The 18,922-nt window shown below is 39.2% G+C and overlaps 1 protein-coding gene across 2 annotated transcripts in view; it reads right to left on the reverse strand.

Moving 5' to 3' along the window:
• The window catches only part of CFAP61 (cilia and flagella associated protein 61), a 295,737-nt gene that overhangs the window by 198,121 nt on the left and 78,694 nt on the right, over positions 1–18,922 (reverse strand). For both annotated transcript variants that reach the window (XM_023217758.2, XM_023217759.1), the window contains one exon: positions 6,220–6,311. In XM_023217758.2, the coding sequence (XP_023073526.1) occupies positions 6,220–6,311 (92 nt within the window). The remainder of the gene's footprint in view (positions 1–6,219; positions 6,312–18,922) is intronic.

Raw genomic sequence — 18,922 nt, forward strand, 5'->3', positions numbered from 1 at the left:
ATCACTTGAGGCTGAAAGTTCAAGATCAACCTGGCCAACATAGCAAAACCCCATCTCTACTAAAAATACACACAAAAAATCTAGGCGTGGTGGTTTACACCTGTAATCCCAGCTACTCGGAAGGCTGAGGCATGAGCATCACTTGAACCTGGGAGGCGGAGGTTGCAGTGAGCTGAGATCATGCCACTGCACTCCAGTCTGGGCAATGGAGAGAAAAAAAAGAATCTTATAATAATTAATCTTGAGATCAGTTAGTGTTATCCTATAGCTTCATTATTTTTCAAAGTTGCTCTGGCTGTTTTAGGTTATCTCCATTTTCACATAAATTTTGGAATCAATTAATTAAACTTTTATAAAAATTCCTGCTAAAAATGTGATTGATTGGGATTTTGCTGAATTTGGGAAGAACTGATTTAAAGATTCAATATCCCACGAACGTAGAATATCTCTCCACGTATTTAGGTCTTCTTTAATTTCTCTCAGAAATGTTTTGTAGTTTTCACCACAGAAGTCTTGAATATCTTTTGTCAGATTTAATATTTGTACTGTTTTAGATGGTATTTCAATCTGATTGTTCATTGCTATTATACAGAGATACAACTAAATTTTCCATATTAATTTTGTATATATTAGTTCTAGTAGCTGTTTTGTAGATTCCATCAGATTTTTTTCATAGGTAGTCATGTTGTCTGTGAGTAAAAGATAGTTTTAATTATTCCTTTTTAATCTGGATGCCTTTCATTTCTTTTCCTACCTTTCTGCACTGGTTCAAATCTCCAGTACAATTTTGATTAGAAGTGGTGAGAGCAGACATTCTTAACTTGTTCCTGACTTTAAGGGTAAAAGAATTAGTCCTTCACCATTACGTGTGATGTTTGCTCTAAGTTTTTCAAAAATAACCTTTATCAAATTGAAAGAGTGCTAAGAGTCTTTATGAGGAATTAATGTTAGATTTTCAAATGTCTTTTATACATTTATGAGATAAACATATGGGGTTTTTTTAGTTTGTTAAAATGGTGAATTACACCGATTTTCTTATGTTAAACCAAACTTGCATTCCTAGAATAAAACCTACTCAGTCATAATTATCCTTTTTGTATATTGACTAAGTTTACTAATTTTTAAATTTTTTTATTTCAATACTTTTGGGAGAACAGTTGGTGTTTGGTTGCATGGAAAAGTTTCTTAGTGATTTCTGAGATTTTGGTGCACCCATCATCCAAACGGTGTATACTATACCCAATGTGTAGATAAAAGACTCTCTGTTGATGGGCATTTAGTCTGGTTCCATATTTTTGCAATTGTGATTTGTGCTGTTATAAACATGCTTGTGCAAGTGTTTTTTTCATATAGTGACTTCTTTTCCATTCTGTAGACACCCAGTAGTGAGACTGCTAGATTAAACGGTAGTTCTACTTTTAATTCTTTAAGGAATCTTCATACTGTTTTCGATAGTGCTTGTACTAGTTTACGTTCCCACCAGCAGTGAAAAACTCTTCCCTTTTTACCACATCCAAGCCAACATCTGTTGTTTTTAAATTTTTAAATGATAGCCATTCTTGTAGGAGTAAGGTGATATTCCATTGTGGTTTTGATTTGCATTTCCCTGATAATTAGTGGTGTTGAGCATCTTTTCATATGTTTGTTGGCTGTTTGTAAATCTTCTTTTGGGGATCCTCTATTCATGTCCTTTGCCTACTTTTTGATGGGATTATTTGTTTTTTTTCTTGCTGATTCATTTGAGTTCCTTGTAGATTCTGGATACTAGTTCTTTGCGGGATACAGTTTGCAAATATTTTCTCCCACTCTGTGGGCTGTCTGTTTACTCTGCTGGTTGTTTCTTCCACTGTGCAGAAGCTTTTTAGTTTAATCAGGTCCCATTTATTTATCTTTGTTTTTGTTGCATTTGCTTTTGGGTTCTTGGTCTTTGTCTAAGCCAATGTCTAGTAGAGTTTTTTCCAATGTTATCTTTTAGAATTTTTATGGCTTCACCTCTTAGATTTAAGTCTTTGATCCATCCTGAGTTGATCTTTGTATAAGGTGAGAGATGAGGATCCAGCTTCATTCTTCTACATGTGGCTTGCCAGTTTTAACAAAATCTTTTTCCACTCCCAAATTATTTTCTCTCTTTTTTTTTTTTTGAGACGGAGTCTCGCTCTGTCGCCCACGCTGGAGTGCAGTGGCCGGATCTCAGCTCACTGCAAGCTCCGCCTCCCAGGTTTATGCCATTCTCCTGCCTCAGCCTCCCGAGTAGCTGGGACTACAGGCGCCCGCCACCTCGCCCGGCTAGTTTTTTGTATTTTTTAGTAGAGACGGGGTTTCACCGTGTTAGCCAGGATGGTCTCGATCTCCTGACCTCGTGATCCGCCCGTCTCGGCCTCCCAAAGTGCTGGGATTACAGGCTTGAGCCACCGTGCCTGGCCCCAAATTATTTTCAATGCAAAGATCATTAAGTATTTCGACTCAAATCCACGAATGGATGTAAGCAAGTTACAATATTACATAAAGCTGAAGATACAATGTTATCCTTGAAATACATAATTTTTATAGCTAATTCACCACAGAAAACTTCACGAATTCTAAATATTATAACTAGAGTCTAGTCTAAAAAGCACAGAGTATTGTGAAAAAGATGCATATTGTGTTTGTCTGAAATCTTTAGAAAAAGCCTATTTTCTTCTAGCAGCAGTGTTGGGAGTAGTTTCTTTATCCACTGGTAATGCCAAAAGTTGTTATTTCATGTCATTTCTATCTATTACTAATTTAAGACAACTATGCTGAATTAGGTTGTTTCATTCTAGTTTATTGAGAGGTCCTATTCTCACTCTTCAATGGATTTTACATATTTCTCATACTCTTCACTCATGAGTTCATCCAGTTGTAGGGTGTTACTCAGCATCATCTTGACATTGATGCTCACTGTTCCATACCATTTTCTGTTATTATTCATTCATGTCTATCTGTGAACTGACATACTGAGAACACAGTTGTTCCATATGCAGCATCCAGACGGCACTTCCCTCAGTCACCATGGCTGCAGCCCACAAGCTCCACGTTGTTCACAGTGTGTCACATTTGATGGGATGCTGAGGGCCATAGTGCTGCACTTCAGCTATCCAGGCCAGGAGGTGGGGCAAGGATGGTCAATACTGTCATTAAAATCTTCTTTATCCTTACTGATTTTCTGTCTACTTATTCTATCAGTTACTGAGGGAAGCATATTGAAATCTCTAACTATAATTTTTATTGATTTATCTTTGCAGTTCTACAACTTTTTGCTTCTTATGTTTTGAAGCACTGTTATTGGGTGCATAAGTATTTAAGATTGTTACATTCTCTTGGCCTTTGTAATCTCTTATAGTATTCTCTGTTCTGGAATCTACTTTGTCTGAAATTAGTAAAGCCATTCCAGCTAACTTTTGATTAGTGTTGGCATGGTGTATCCTTTTCCATTCTTTAAATTTAGTCTATTGTATCTTTATATTTAAATTGCATTTTTATAGTCTACATACAACTGAATTTTGCATTTTATCCACCTATATCTGCTTTATATATATATGCTCTTTAATCGGGACATTTAGAACATTTACATTTAATGTAATTATTGCATACTTAAGTTTAAGTCTGTCATCTTGTTATCTGTCCCATCTAGTCTTTGCTCCCTTTTTCCTTTTTGTCTTCTTTTGGTCTAATTTTGTATTTTTATGATGATATTTAATCTCAACTATAGGCTTATTAGATATAACTCCTTGAATCTGATTTGTAACATTAGTGGTATATCTTTAACTTATCACAGACCGTCATTAGGTGATATCATAGCACTTTATGTTTAATATAAGAACCCTAAAATAGTATACTTTTCCCCTTCGGGTCTCCTCTCAAGGTCTTTGTGCTATTCTTGTCATACATTTTATTTTTACATATGTTATAAACCCCACACTATTTTTGTTTGTGAAGTCACTATCTTTTAAAAAGATATAAATATTAAGGATAAAATCATATACCTTTTTTCACTTTGTTACCATTTCCAGTGCTCTTCAACTGTTTGTGCAGAGCCAAATTTCCATCTGATATAATTTTCCTTTTGCCTAAAGGGCTTTCTTTAACATTTCTCATAATGTGGGTCTGCTGGTGATGCATCTTTCCACCTTTTCTGTGTAGGGCAAACATTTTATTTTGAATGAAAGACATTTACTGGGTATAAAATTCTAGGGTGGAGTTTATTTTCTTCTATTTCTTTAAGATGTGATCCTACTATCTCTCTGCTTGTATTATTTCCAATAAGAAATCTGCTGTTATTCATGTCTTTGTTCCTCTGTTCCTAACTTGACTTTCCCCCAAACCTACTCCTGGCTGCTTTTAAGATTTTCTCTTTATCACTGGTTTTCCACTGGCTTTGGTACAGTTTTCTTTATGTTCTTGTGTTTCCTGAGCTTTTTGTATCTGTGAGTATATTGTTTTCATCAAATTTACAATTTTTCAGTCATTATTTCTTTGAATATGTTTTTTCTGTCCTAGTGTCTCTCTCTTCATGTGGACTTCTGTTACACATATATCAGGTCTTTGTAGTTGTCCCAAAACTCACTGATACGTATCTTTTTTAAAAATCCCATTTATATTTGTTTCAAGTTCACTAATCTTTCAACTGCAATGCTTAACCTGGAGTTAGCCTTTCCAGTGTACTTTTCATCTTATTTATTATAGTTTTTAATCTCTAGAAGTTTGATTTGGAGCATTTTCGTATCTTTTATGTCTCTCCTTAACCTTTGGAACATACAGCTATAATAACTGTTTCAATGTTTTTGTCCCTTAATTCTAACATGTTTTCATATGTGTATAGGTTTCAACTGATTGATTTATCTCCACCTTTTGCATAATATACTACCAGTTTTTTGAGTGCTGGTAATTCTTTATTGGATTCCACACATTGTGAATTTTATCTTGGTGGGTGCTGAGGAATTTTGTATTCCTATAGATAGTCTTGTACTTTGTTCTAGAACTCAGTGAAGTTACTTTGATTTTTTCAGTTCTTGCTCTAAAGATTTGTTAGGCAGGACTGGGGCTGTGCCCTCTCTAGAACTAATTATTCTCCACAAGCCTCTTTTGTGCACTCTCTTGCAAGTTATAAGCTTTTGCAGTCTGACTGGCGAGAACAGGCACTATTCCTAACTTTGTACAGGCACGGGCACTATTAATCCTCATCCTTTTCAGAGGTTCTTTTCCTATTAATCCTCATCCTTTTCAGAGGTTCTTTTCTCAGCCTGGCCTTAAGGAGTTTCCTCACATGCCTGGTGTGATCAACACTCAGCTGACTGCCTGATTGATCTTCTGCTGATCATTGATGTCTCTCTCTGCGCACTCTGTCCTTTCTAGTACTCCATCCTTCAGACTTTAGTCGCTCTAGTCTGCATGGACTTAAAGACTTGGGAAGTCTTCTGGCTCCTCCTGCCCTGCGTTATATCCTAGAAGCTCTGTCAAGGCAGTCAGCTGGGGCAGCCACAGGATTCGCTTGGATTGTCTCCCATCTCCCAGGCATCACTGGCCTTTGTTACAGCGATGAACAGTGTTTCCTATATTTTAGCCACATTTTGGTTATTTTAGGCAGGAGAATAAATCCAGTCTCTGTTACTGCACCTTAGCATAAAAAGAAGAAAGCTGCACTTTAAAACAACAACAACAACAACAACAAAACTAATTCATCAGCTTCATTTCCATCAATCTAATCCATGCATATAATCTTCTTTAAAAGATTCAGGTCTCCCTGAGTTCCCTCTTTGCTGGGAGGAGACTTTTCTGGGAGATGAGGCAGGTGTTTCTGTGTCTGCTGGGCCCAGTCAGGGAAGGAAGGAAAATGCTGTCCCATTTGAGTATGCAGATAGTGTGTCAGTCTCTTCAGAAAGCCTGTATTTCCCAGTGAGTTTAAATGAGCAGTTTTATCTGGCTCAGCCTCCTGAAGTCAGGGAGCAAGGTAGGGAAAGGCTGACATTCTGCTCTGACCTGCATTTTGGAGCATACCAGTGAGGCTTTGATATGTCCGTTACAAACACAGAGGCCTCTGTTTCCCCCAGCTCACGGTGTGCTTACTGCTAGTGAGACCTTTTCTGCATCAGGCATTAGAACTTCTCGGTAGTGACCCCAGCCCCAGAGATGCCCCTGATGTCACAAGTAGCCCTCAGGCCCATCCCCCTACCCTAGGCATGGAAGGATGGTCTCTCTCACCTGGATGTTTTCCATGGTATCCGGAAAGACAGGTTCCTGCGACTCCTCGACTATTTTTTGGGAATCCTGGCTGCTACTCCTGAGCTCAGCATCTTTGAGAGAAGGGATAGAATAATGACAGAAAATAGATGATAAATATCTGCAGAACCACCGGAAATGAGACAGCATGGTCACATGTTTTTAAGCTACAAAGGATCTGAAGAATTTTATTCTAGAGAGCAGTACCTTGAGGTAGGAAGAGCAGGTCTCTGCAGCCCACCCGGATTTTGACACTGAGGAGGGATCCTGGGCTAGTTCCTCCCTCCCTCCTCCTCTCTGTGCCCTTATCCACATGATGCGGCCTAGGGGAGTTGTGGAGATGGGAAGATGGGCAATGGACCTGGCCCAGGCCTGGGCCGCAGGAGGCCCTCAACCTCTGCCAGGCCCTGGGCAATGGGATCCTTTGATAGCAGCCCCTTTTGAAGTTTACAAACAATGGGTTATCAGCTTCCTCGATGGTGGGCTTTGAAATGATCTGCAGGCAGAAGGTGGAAAAGGCCACAGTGAGTCACATCAGTGTTACCTGAATGCCAAGGTTTAGCACAAGGGCTGCTTTCTCTACTTGGAAAGACTGTGAACTCATGCTGTGCCAGCAGTCACAATGCTCACTTTTCTATTTTGTAGTAGAAATTATTTTCAAGAAAAACTGGAGCTGAGCATTGGTGTTTCAGTAAGTTCTGGAAAGTCAATAATCAGGGTAGCTTAGGTTTCATGTATTTAACCTTTACTAAAAATTACAGAAGAAAAAAATTTCCCATTTTGTCTAAAAAGGTCTTTCTCCCTCCTCCTCCCCTCCTTTCTTCTCTTTTGAAATGTCTCCGTGCCTAAAGAGGGTGACCTGGGAGAAGACATCATTGGAGGATGTCCTCTCTTTTGTGCCTCACCCAGTGTCTGCCCTGCTGGGGGTTCTCAGCCATGACATCTGCTCTCAGCCTTTGGGCCTCAGCTCAGAGCAGCCCTAGGATGCCCTGCTCATAGCTGCCCCTCACCAGAAGCGCTGCCATAGATGCAGAAGGGACCCTGGGCCCGCTGAAGGCTCCAGAGACTGCTGCTGCCACCGCGAGTATGGCATGCTGCTCTGCCTTCTTGTTTTCAAGCATGACATAAGACACTGCAGGGCCAGAGCAGCCAGGATCCTCTCTGCTTCCTCCTCCCCCATGGTGTTCTCTTAGTGCCAGCTACGACAATGGCCCCTGCAGATGCCTCTCAACCCCAAATATCTGGGTCGCTAATGTGTTACGCCTACTTCTGGCAAAGATATAGGTAAGTGAATGAAATTCTAAGAGAAAAATGAGATGCCCAGGGAAGTGTAAATGGCGTAGTTGGAGAGGTACATAATGTTGAAGGCACAATGAGACAGAGAGTCACATCCCAGCATGAAAAAGCAGCTCTTTTGGCATGAAGAGAAAATGTCCTGAGAAGAGAGGGTAAAGCACTTAGAATCCCTCTTCCGAAGAAAGATGCTTTGAGGAAAATGAAAACTGTCGTATCTCTAGCTCCTGATATGTCCTGCACCCTGCAGAATTTTCCAAATAAGACTATCTGGGGTTTCTAGCGCTCTCATCATGACAAGAGCAGCAGGCTTTTTTAGCTAATTAACTTTGTTGTTGAGGTTAACACACATATGAAAAGTGTACAGCTCAGGGAATTTCTACATATGTCTATTCTTGAACAACCACCACCTATAAAAATACATAAAACTGGCTGGTCACAGTGGCTCACACCTGTAATCCCAGCACTTTAGGAGGCCAAGGCAGTTAGATTACCTGAGGTCAGGAGTTCAAGCTCAGCCTGACCAACATGATGAAAACCTGTCTCTACTAAAAATACAAAAAAGTAGCCAGGCATGGTGGTGCACACCTGTAATCCCAGCTACTCGGGAGAGGCAGGAGAATCACTTGAACCTGGGAGGCGGAGGTTGCAGTGAGTCAAGATTGTGCTACTGCACTACAGCCTAGATGACAGAGTAAGACTCCAACTCAAAAAAAAAAAGGAAAAAAAAGAACATATAAAACATTTCCAGCACCCAGAAGTTTGCCTCATTTCCCCATCCAGTCAATACTCCTCTCGAAGGTACCCGCTCTTCCAACTTTTACTATCATTGATTACTTTTGCTCAGCAGCAAACTTGTGAATTAAAAAAACTTATTATCAGTAATTACCTATTTCAATGTATTAAAAATATATTTCTTTCTTATTTCAAGGTTGAAGAACTACAAAAAAATGCAACTAGAAGTAGACATTCACTGTACATGCTTCTTTTATAATTAGGAAAAGATTATTAAAAAGTAAAAAGTCTGAAAGACTGGATTAGATTTTCAGTAAACTAATAATCCTGGTGACTTAACTGCCAATGGTCTGATGTTCGTGAGACAATTACCAACTACAAAGACTAATTGCCGTGACTAAACTGTTGTGAGGTGTTGCAGTTGATTATTAAGCAGCTGCCATGTTCATCCCTAGAGGTGACTGCATTTCAGAACTGGGCAAGGTGAAGCTGGATTTCTCTCTCCAGTGTCTCTGGGGTCTTACGAGGTTTAATTAGTTAATGTTCATAATGTCCCTTGAGATCCTCAAATGTGAGGTGCTATCCTGGGGAAAGCTGAGGCAGTGGTATTATGTAACACATGACTAAAAATACAACTGAAGCTGCAGATTTAATTGTTATTTTATGGCTTATACCATCTATGTAATTTAGAAGTCATGAACTATTGGTTTACTCTAGTGGGAGTAAAGGCACAATTTGTCAGGACTTTCTTTCTAAGTGAGACTGCTTGTCTGAAGCAGGTTTACCATGAAGCTAATAAAGCTAGAGGTTCAGGCATCTTCCCAGCACAGGCTCCTCCAAGGCACAGCATCTAATGCTGCATTCATCATTTTGCATTACTGTCCTTAAAAATGGCTCCTGAATGGGTCAGACTTTAGGTCCTACAAGACTCTGGATCTACCCCGCTCTTTATCTAATAGGAATAATCCATACAGAGTGTAAAAAAATAATACATGTTGAGGGCTTCAGGAATAAATAATAATATAATTTTGTGCTTTTTACATTTATTTTAAATATCACCAAAAATCTTAATTTTTGTGTGATGAAATAAATTGATTCTAAAAGAGCAAATATGGAGAAACAGTAAACAAAAATTTAAGAAAGATGAACAAAAAGAGGGCCATATTTCCAACTGAATATTAAGACATTACAAAGACATAGTTATTAGAACAGAGACTTACTGGGGCAAGAACAGAACAGAATGAAAGCCAGAAATAGACCCAGACAGTTATGAAATGTTGATATATGATGAAAGTGGCATTTCAAATTAGGGGGGAAAGAACAAACTGTATAATAAATAGTGTTGGAGGAGGTGAAGCAAAATGATCAAATAGAAGCTCCCACTGATCATCCTCCCCGCAGGAACACAAAATTTTTAACAGTTAACGTACACAACAAAGCACTGTCATAAGAACCAAAAATCAGGGGAGCGATCGCAGTATCTGGTTTTTCGCTTCATATAACTGAAAGAAGCACTGAAGAGGGCAGGAAAGGCAGTCTTGAATTGCCAGCACTAACTTTTCCCCATTCCCCCGGCAGTAGCCATGTGGTGTGGAAAATCTGTACACTCGGGGAGAGAAAGTGTGCAGTGATTGTGGGACTTTGTAGTGGAAAGTGCGGTGATTGTGGGACTTTGCAGTGGAAAGTGCAGTGATTGCGGGACTTTGCAGTGCTGTCAACACCAGGCAGAACTCAGCTGGCACCCCGAGAGAGAGCATTTGCATCTGCCCTAGCCAGAGAAGAATCACCCATCCTGGTAGTTGGAACCTGAGTTCTGGCAAGCCTTGCCACCACAGGCAAAAGTGCTCTGGGGTCCTAAATAAACTTGAAAGGCTGTGTAGGCCACAGGGACTGAGCTACCAGACTTAGGGGACATGCAACCTAGTAAAACACCAGCTGGATTTGCTAAAAGAGTGTTTGCGTTACCCCACCCCTAATCCCAGGCACCGTAGCTCGCAGCTCCAAAAGAGACTCCAACTCCTTCCTTCCGCTTGAAAAGAGGAGAGGGGAGTGAAGAGCACTTTGTCTTGTAACTTGGATACCAGCTCAGCCACAGTAGGATAGGGCACCTGGCAGAGTCACAAGGTCCCTATTCCAGGCCCTGGCTCCTGGATGACATTTCTAGACACATCCTGGACTGGAAGGGAAGCTGCTGCCTTGACATGAAGGACCCAGTCCTAATAGGATTCATCACGTGCTGACTAAAGAGCCCCCGGGCCCTGAATAATCAGCAGCAGTAGCCAGGTAGTACTCGCCATGGACCTTTGGTGAGACTAAGAGCTGTGCTGACACAGGTATGACCAGCGCATTCTCAGCTGTAGTGGCTACGAGAGGCCACTTCTGCTTGAGAAAAGCAGAGGAAAGAGTAAAGGCGATTTTGTCTTGAGCTTGGATGCCAGTTTGGCCACACTGGGGAGGAGCACCAAACAGGCTCTTAGGGTCCCTAATTCCAGGCTTTGGCTCTTGAATGGCATCTCTGGACCTACCATGGGCCAGTGGAAGAGCCCACTGCCCTGAAGGGTGAGTCCCAGGCCTGAAAGCATTCACTACAAGCTGACAGAAGAGCGCCCGGGCCTTAAGTGAACATCAGCAGTGCCCTGGTCGTACCCCTGTGGCCTGTGGTGGTGGTGGGCATGGGGAGAGACTCCTTTGCATGGGAAAAGGGGAGGGAAGAGTGGAAAGTACTTTGCCTAGTGCTATCAGAGTCAGCTCAGCTGAAGTAGAATAGAACACCAGGTAGATTTCTAAGGTTTCCTACTCCTGACCCTGGCTCCCAGACAGCATCTCTGGACCTCCGTAGGGCCAGGGAACTTGTTGCCCTTTAGGGAAGGACATAGGCCTGGGTGGTTTCATCACATGCTTATTGCAGAGCCCTAGACCTTGAGAGAATGTAGGCAGTGGCCAGGTAGTGGTTACAGTGGGCCTTGGGCAAGACCCAGTGCTGTGCTGGCTTAAGGTTTGACCCTGTGCAGTCACAGTGGTAGTGGCCACAAGCGTGCTTTGTGTCACCCCTCCCCCAGCTTCAGGTGGCTCAACACAGAGAGAGAGACTCCATTTGTTTGAGAGAAAGTAAAGGAAGAGAATGAGAGTCTCTGTCTGTTAATCCAGAGTATTCTTCTGGATCTTATCCAAGACCACCAAGGTGGTACCTCTACAAGAACCAAAATGTTACTGGGCTCTGGGTACACCCCTAATGCAGATACAGATGCAGTGACCAAAAACTTAGTTCACAACATCCAAGTTCCTTTGAACACCTGGAAAGCCTTCCCAAGAAGGACAAGTACAAACAAGTCCAGATTGCAAAGACTACAATAAATACCTAACTCTTCAGTGCCCAGACACTGATAAACACCCACCTGCATTAAACCCATTCAGGAAAACACAACTTCGCCAAACTAACTAAATAAGGCACCAAGGACCAATCTCAGATGGAGAATTCAAAATAGCTGTTTTGAGGAAAACTCAAAGAAATTCTAGATAACGCAGAGAAGGAATTCAAATCCTATCAAATAAATTTAACAAATAATTTGAAATAATTTAAAAAATAATGCAGAAATTCTGGAGGTGAAAAATGCAACTGACATAATGAAAAATGTATCAGAGTCTCTTAATTGCAGAATTGATCAAGCAAAAGAAAGAATTAGTGGGCTTGAAAAAAGGCTATTTGAAAATATACAGAGGACACAAAAGAAAAAAGAATAAAAAAGAAGGAAGCATGCTTACAGGATCTAGAAAAATAGCCTCAAAGGGACAAATCTAAGAGTTATCACCCTTAAAGAAAAGGTGGAGAAAGAGAGAGGGATACAAGTTTATTCAAGGGGATAGTAACAGAGAACGTTCCAAACCTAGAGAAAGATATCAATATTCCAGTCTAAGAAGTATAAACACCAAGTAGATTTAACCCAAAGATGACTACCTCAAGGCATTCAATAATCAAACTCCCAAGGTCAAGGGTAAAAAAACGGACCCTAAAAGCATCAAGAGAAAAAAAACAAGTAATATACAAAGCAGCTCCAATACGTCTGGCAGCAGACTTTTCAGTGGATACCTTGCAGGCCAAGAAAGAGTGGCATAACATATTTAAAGTGCTGAAGAAAAAAAAACTCTTACCCTAGAATAGTATATCTGGCAAAAATATCCTTCAAACATGAAAGAGTAATAAAGACTTTCCCAGACAAAAGATATTTCATCAATACCAGACTAATTCTACAAGAAATGTTAAAGGAAGTTCTTCAATCTGAGAGAAAAGGACATTAATAAGCAATAAGAAACCATCTGAAGGTACAAAACTCATTGGTAATAGCAAATACACAGAGAAGCACAGACTATTACAACACTGTAATTATGTTATGTAAACTACTCATATATTAAGTAGAAAGATGAAAAGATGATCAAAAATAATAACTACAATGTTTCAAGACATAGTACAATAGGATATAAATAGAAACAACAAGAAAGCCAGGAGACAAAGTGTAGAGATTTTTAGTTTTATTTTTGCTTGTTAGTTGCTGTTTGTTTATGCAATCACTGTTAAGTTGTCATCAGTTTAAAATAATGGGTTATATTATTTTCAAGCCTCATGGTACCCTCAAATCTAAAAACATACAATGGATACACAAAAAATAAAAAGCAAAAAATTAACATTGAGCGCAGACAATTCTTTCAAGGAGTTTTTTCTGAAGAGTGAATAAGTCCTTATTTCTTGACATGTTTTTGTGCCTTGGTTGGCCTCATTCCCTTTTGTCTTCTTCATAATTGTGTTAGTTTCTTGTTGCTGCTGTAAAAAATTACCGCTCACTTAGTGGCTTAAAACAACAGCAATTTATTCTCTCACAATTCTAGAGATAAGAAGTTGGAAATCAGTAGCCCTGGGCTGAAATCAAGGTGTCAGCAGGCCTATGCTCACTCCAGAGGCTCTAGGGGAGAATCCGTTCCTTGTTTCGTCCAGTTTCTGTTGACTTTGGCATTCCTTGATTCGTTATGCCATTCCAATGTGATTCCATAATCACACTGCCTTTTCCTTTTCTGTCTTTATAATCTCCCTCTGTCTCTCCCTAATCACAGGATGCCTGTGATAGCATTTAGGGCCCCATAGATAATCCAGGATAAATTCCTCATCTCAAGATCCTTAATCGCAACTACAGAGACCTTTCAAAAAAAAAAAAGGTAACATTTACAGGTTCCAGAGATTATACAAGGGTGTCTTTAGTGAGGCCATTTTTCTCTCTACTTTAATAGGCACCTGTGGCTGACTGAATGCAGGGTATTTATCCAAATGCTTACTAAGAAGGTAAAACTCTCCACCTGTCCAAATCAGAAATGACTGTCATCATCTCAGCATCTTCATCAAATAATCCATTCACTCTTATTAATCTCATCTCACAAAATGGTTCCACCATCTACCCAGTTTCTGAAATCATCCTTGGTAGTCCCCTTTTCCACAACTGTTCTGGTTCAATCCCTCCTCATCTCCTTCCTGGACACCATAGTGGCCTTTGTGAAGTCTTCCTGTGAACTAGAAACTGACCATGTAGTGCTTTCTAATTAAATATTCCAATGGTTCATCATCACATATTACCGATGTAATAGAATAGAATCTAAACTCTCTTGCAAGGCATGCAAGGCCTTGATTGCCTGGCCTCAGTTCTCCTGTCCTGCTTTGTCTCCTGCCACTTCCTCACTTGATGCTCCAGCAACACTGAACCTGTACTTTCCCGCAATAAGCCATGGTCTTGAATATCTCCTTATTCTACACTCTTTGTTATCACTGCTAGGAAAATCTTTCTGCTTATTCACCTAGAAAGCTCCAATTTGCTTTGAAGTTTTACTCAAAAGCTTTGAGGTCTATGATGTCTATGTGGAGGCTATGAAGTCTATGTGGATGCTCTCAAGATGATTTAGGTGTAATTCTGCTCTGGTCCCACCACAACCTTCTATCCTTCAAGACAATTATGTTATTGTAAAGTTGTTTGTCTTGCATGTTTATCTTGTCATCAGCTGGTACTGGACTCACTACGTACTAGACTATGTTCCTAAAGTCTAGCATATGGGATGCACTCAGTATTTGTTTAATGACTGAATGAACAGCAAGAGGTTGATAATAAAGTCCACAGTGATACAAAGAAAGATATTAGGCAGGTTGCAAGAAAGAAGGACAAATGGCTTTTCTCACATTTTTCAATGAAACTCCTCCTACTTGGGATGTGGCATACACTCCAGGCCATCCAGTACAATACACTGGAACTTAATATATTGACAATTCCCAAATCACTGTCTTGAGGTGAGACTTGAGATGAGGTCTTAGCCTCCTCCAGGAAAACAGATACCATTTCCCCATTCTCATTGTATCACAAATCAGGGGACCAATCTTACACTGAAGTTTGTGTCTCCTTAAGAAAGCCATGACAAAAGTCTTCAGCATTTTTCTTTTTGTGTGTGAACATGGATTGCAATGATGACTCTGATTCTTTATATTCCCTGTTTTTAGGCCCTTTGCCCCATGTAGTCCCCTCTCACTCTGATTCTGGGTTTAATCACGTAACCTGCTTGGACAAGTGACATATGTTAGTTGAAAGCCTAAGCCTTCTGAGGTCTTATATGTTCCCATTTGCTCTCTTGTGCCTCTGCCCTCTCCATGAGAACCTGCACAAGATAGCCTCCTAAAGGATGAGAGGGACATGGAACAGAGCCAAGGCCTGACTAGATCAGCTGTCAGCCAAAATACTCCAAGACATGTGAGTAGACTCAGCCAAGATCAGCAGAGCTGCCTAGCTGACACCAAATGCATGAACAATACATGCTAATTGTGGTATGCCACTGTAGTTTTGTAGTTGTTTGTTAGTAGCATTACTGTGGCAATGGATTATTGATGGAGTTGCAAGAAGTAATAGAATCACCAAAATCCTGAAGCTGATTCTTTGAAAATACCAATTAAATTAACATATCACTGGTGATACTAAGAAAGAATAAAACACCAATAAATAGTAGCATAAATGAAACACAGGAATATAGAGGACATGTAGAAAGTAAGATGGTAGATAAAAACCCATAAGAACATTAAACGTAAATGGACTAAATACTTTAATTAAAAGACAATAATTATGACACTAGATTAAAAACAAAGCCAACCAAACTCAATGCTGTTTATGGGCAACACATCTAAAATATAAGAAAATAGAAAGGGTAAAAATAGAGAGACAGAAAAAAATATGGCATGTAAGTGAAAATCAAAGAAAGCTGATGTGGCCATATTAAAATCAGAAAAAGCAGACTTCAAGACAAAAACATCACTAAAGAAGGAAACTTCATAATTGATAAAAATTTCAAGGAAGATATAATAATTTAAAAATTATGCATTAAATAACATAGACTCAAAATATATAATGAAAAAAATGACAGCCTATGAGTAGGAGACAGTAAATCCATAATCAAAGCAGGAGATTTTAACACACCTCTCATGAATTGCTCAAAAAAGTGACAATATCAATAAGGATAAAATATTTGACAACATTATTAGCAAACATGATTGATTTATACAGAACACTGAACGTAAAAATTATGGGATCCACACTATTTTCATGGACTCAAGGAATCTTTACAAAAATGGACCATATGCCTAACAAAGTTGGAAGAATTAAAAACACACAGAGTAGGTTCTCTGACTGCAATGCAATTAAACTAAAGCCTAGTAAAAAACAAAACAAAACAAAAAACAAGGATATCCTGGATGGATAAAGAAAATGTGGCATATATATACAATGTACTATTACTATTTAGCTTTTAAAAGGAAGGAAAATCTGCAATATATAACAATATGGATGAAACTTGAGGACACTATCTTATGTGAAATGAGCCAGGCACAGAACAAATAATACATAATTCCACTTTTATAAGGTATCTAAAATAGTGAAATTAATAGAAGCAGAGAGTAGAATGGTAGTTGCCAGGAGACTGAGGAGAGAGGAAAATGGGGAGTTGCTATTAAATAGGTATAAACTTTCATTTACACAAGATGAGTTAGTTCTAGAGAACTGCTGTACAACATCGACCTATAGTTAACAATTTTGCATTGAACACTTAAAAATTTGTTGAAAGAGTACCACAATTAAAAATGAAAAAAACAAGAACATTCCTACGTGTTTGTTAATAAATAACATTTTAAATAACTCGTAAGTTATTTAAGAATAATAAATAACATTTTAAATAACTCATAAGTTATTTAAGAATAAATAAAATGAAATTTCAAACATATTGATAATATATATATTAGTTACATAACAAAACTTGTGGGTTGCAGCTAAGACCAAGAATAGAAGGATATTTATAGTTTACTTATATTAGTACAGAAGAAAACCTGAAAAATCAATGAGTTAAAGAGTCCATTTAAGATATAAAAAAACAAACATCAAATAAGCCCAGGAATACAAAAGGGGAACTAATAAAGGAAAAGAACTGAAATAAACTTGGTTACAAACTATAGAGAAGGATCAAACAAGCCAAAAGTTGATTTTTTGAAAAGACTAATAAAATTGACAGTAAGACTGTTTAAGAAGAGAAAATGAACACAAATACTCAATATCATGAAAACTGAAAAAGGCAACATTACCACTTTGAACATTAAAAGCAGAATAAGAGAAAAATGAAAATGGCTTCAACTTTATCCTAATGCATTTGAAAATGTAAAGAAAATGTATATATTCATATAAAAACTATGAATTACCAAATATAACAAATAAATAGTTATGTAACAATTTAAATTATAAACTGCAATTAAAAACCTTCCCACAAAAACTTCAGGTTCCAAAATGGCAGTGTAGAAGCAAGCTGGCTTCATTCCTCCTCCTCATCCACAGAAAACCAAAAACAAATACACAGGACACAGATTATCACCAGCAATATCCCAGAACTCAAAACTGAGAAAGAGACAGTTCCCAGAGCCACAGAGAAGTGGAAAAACTGAGTAGATGGTAAGAGAATCAGACTTCTATATCTACGACACACTTTCCCCCAATTTGCCCAGCTACAAGTGTGTGGAAAATTTCCCTCAACTCAGTTTTCTACACAGCAAACAGTGATATTGAGGTGGACAATCAGCTTCCCTGCCATCTTGAGTTCCCTGGCAGGAGATCTGTTCCTGCCTCAACTCATGGAAGGCATCAGGAGTACTTGAAGACAGAAATATCCATCCCTAAGGACAGCCAGAAACAAAGTGGGGAGGTGGGACTATCATCCTCAGCCATGGAAATTCTGCTCTGTAACTCAAAGGAGACTCCAAATTAGCATGGCAGTTCAGCAGCACCAAACTGCAGATTTATTCCATGTTCCCCTGGGCATGAACCCCTAGCTAGCCTTCCCATACTACTGGGATATCCCTTTGGGACCTCCTCCATTCAGGATGGGTGGCCCTCTGACTGCTTACTAGAATTGATGCAAACCTGGGCTTAAAGTGCCATCTAATGCCAAAAAGGAGGCAGCTACCTAGCAGGGAGGAAAAAAAAAAACAAACCAAAATCAACAGGTAAATTACAAAGAATCTGTAAGCAAATATCCCAATAATAAACAAGCCAGAGGGAGAATGGAACAAATAACTTCAATTGTCCTTCAATTAAACTGTCCTTCAATGCAAGACATAAACACACACCACAAGAAACATCAGAAAACATGGAACTATGGTCCTCTCAAATTGACAAAGCAAGAAGCCAGTGACTGACCCTAATAAGATGGCAATATGTGAGCTCTATGACCAAGAATTCAAAATAGCAGTTTTAAGGAAACTCAGTGATCTTTTTGTTTTTTCTTTCTGAGACAGAGTCTCGCCCTGTGGCCCAGGCTGGAGTACATTGGCGTGATCTCAGCTCACTGCAAACTCTGCCTCCCAGGTTCAAGCAATTCTCCTGCCTCAGCCACCTGAGTAGCTGGGATTAGAGGCACGCACCACCATGCCTGGCCAATTTTTTGTATCTTTAGTAGGGACGAAGTTTCACCATGTTGGCCAGGCTGGTCTCAAACTCCTGACCTCGTGATCCACCTGCCTCAGCCTCCCAAAGTGCTGGGATTACCGGCATGAGCCACCGCACCCGGCCACTCAGTGATCTTTAAGATATCACAAAAAAGCAATTCATAAATTTATCAGATAAATTTAACAAAATAATTGAAATAACAATTTAAAAAATCAAGCAGCTATCTTGGAGCTGACAAACACATTTGCTACTGAAAATGTAGCAAATAAACTGAAAAAATCACTGGAGGCCCTCAAGAGCAGAATGGATCAAGCAGAGGAAAGAATCAGTGAGCTCAAAGACAGGCTATTTGAAGATACGTAATCAGAGGACAAAAAAGAAAAAAGAAGGAAAACTAACAAAGACTGTCTATAAGATACAGAAAATTACCTGAAAAAAACAAGTCTAAGAATTACTGGTGTTCAAGAAGTTGAGCAAGAATAGGGGTAGAGAGAAATAGGAACACTTTTACACTGTTGGTGGGATTGTAAACTAGTTCAACCATTATGGAAAACAGTATGGCGATTCCTCAAGGATCTAGAACTAGATGTATCATATGACCCAGCCATCCCACTACTGGGTATATACCCAAAGGATTATAAATTATGCTACTACAAAGA

The sequence above is a fragment of the Piliocolobus tephrosceles genome, chromosome 20, assembly GCF_002776525.5.
Source record: "Piliocolobus tephrosceles isolate RC106 chromosome 20, ASM277652v3, whole genome shotgun sequence".
Classification (NCBI taxonomy): Eukaryota; Metazoa; Chordata; class Mammalia; order Primates; family Cercopithecidae; genus Piliocolobus; species Piliocolobus tephrosceles.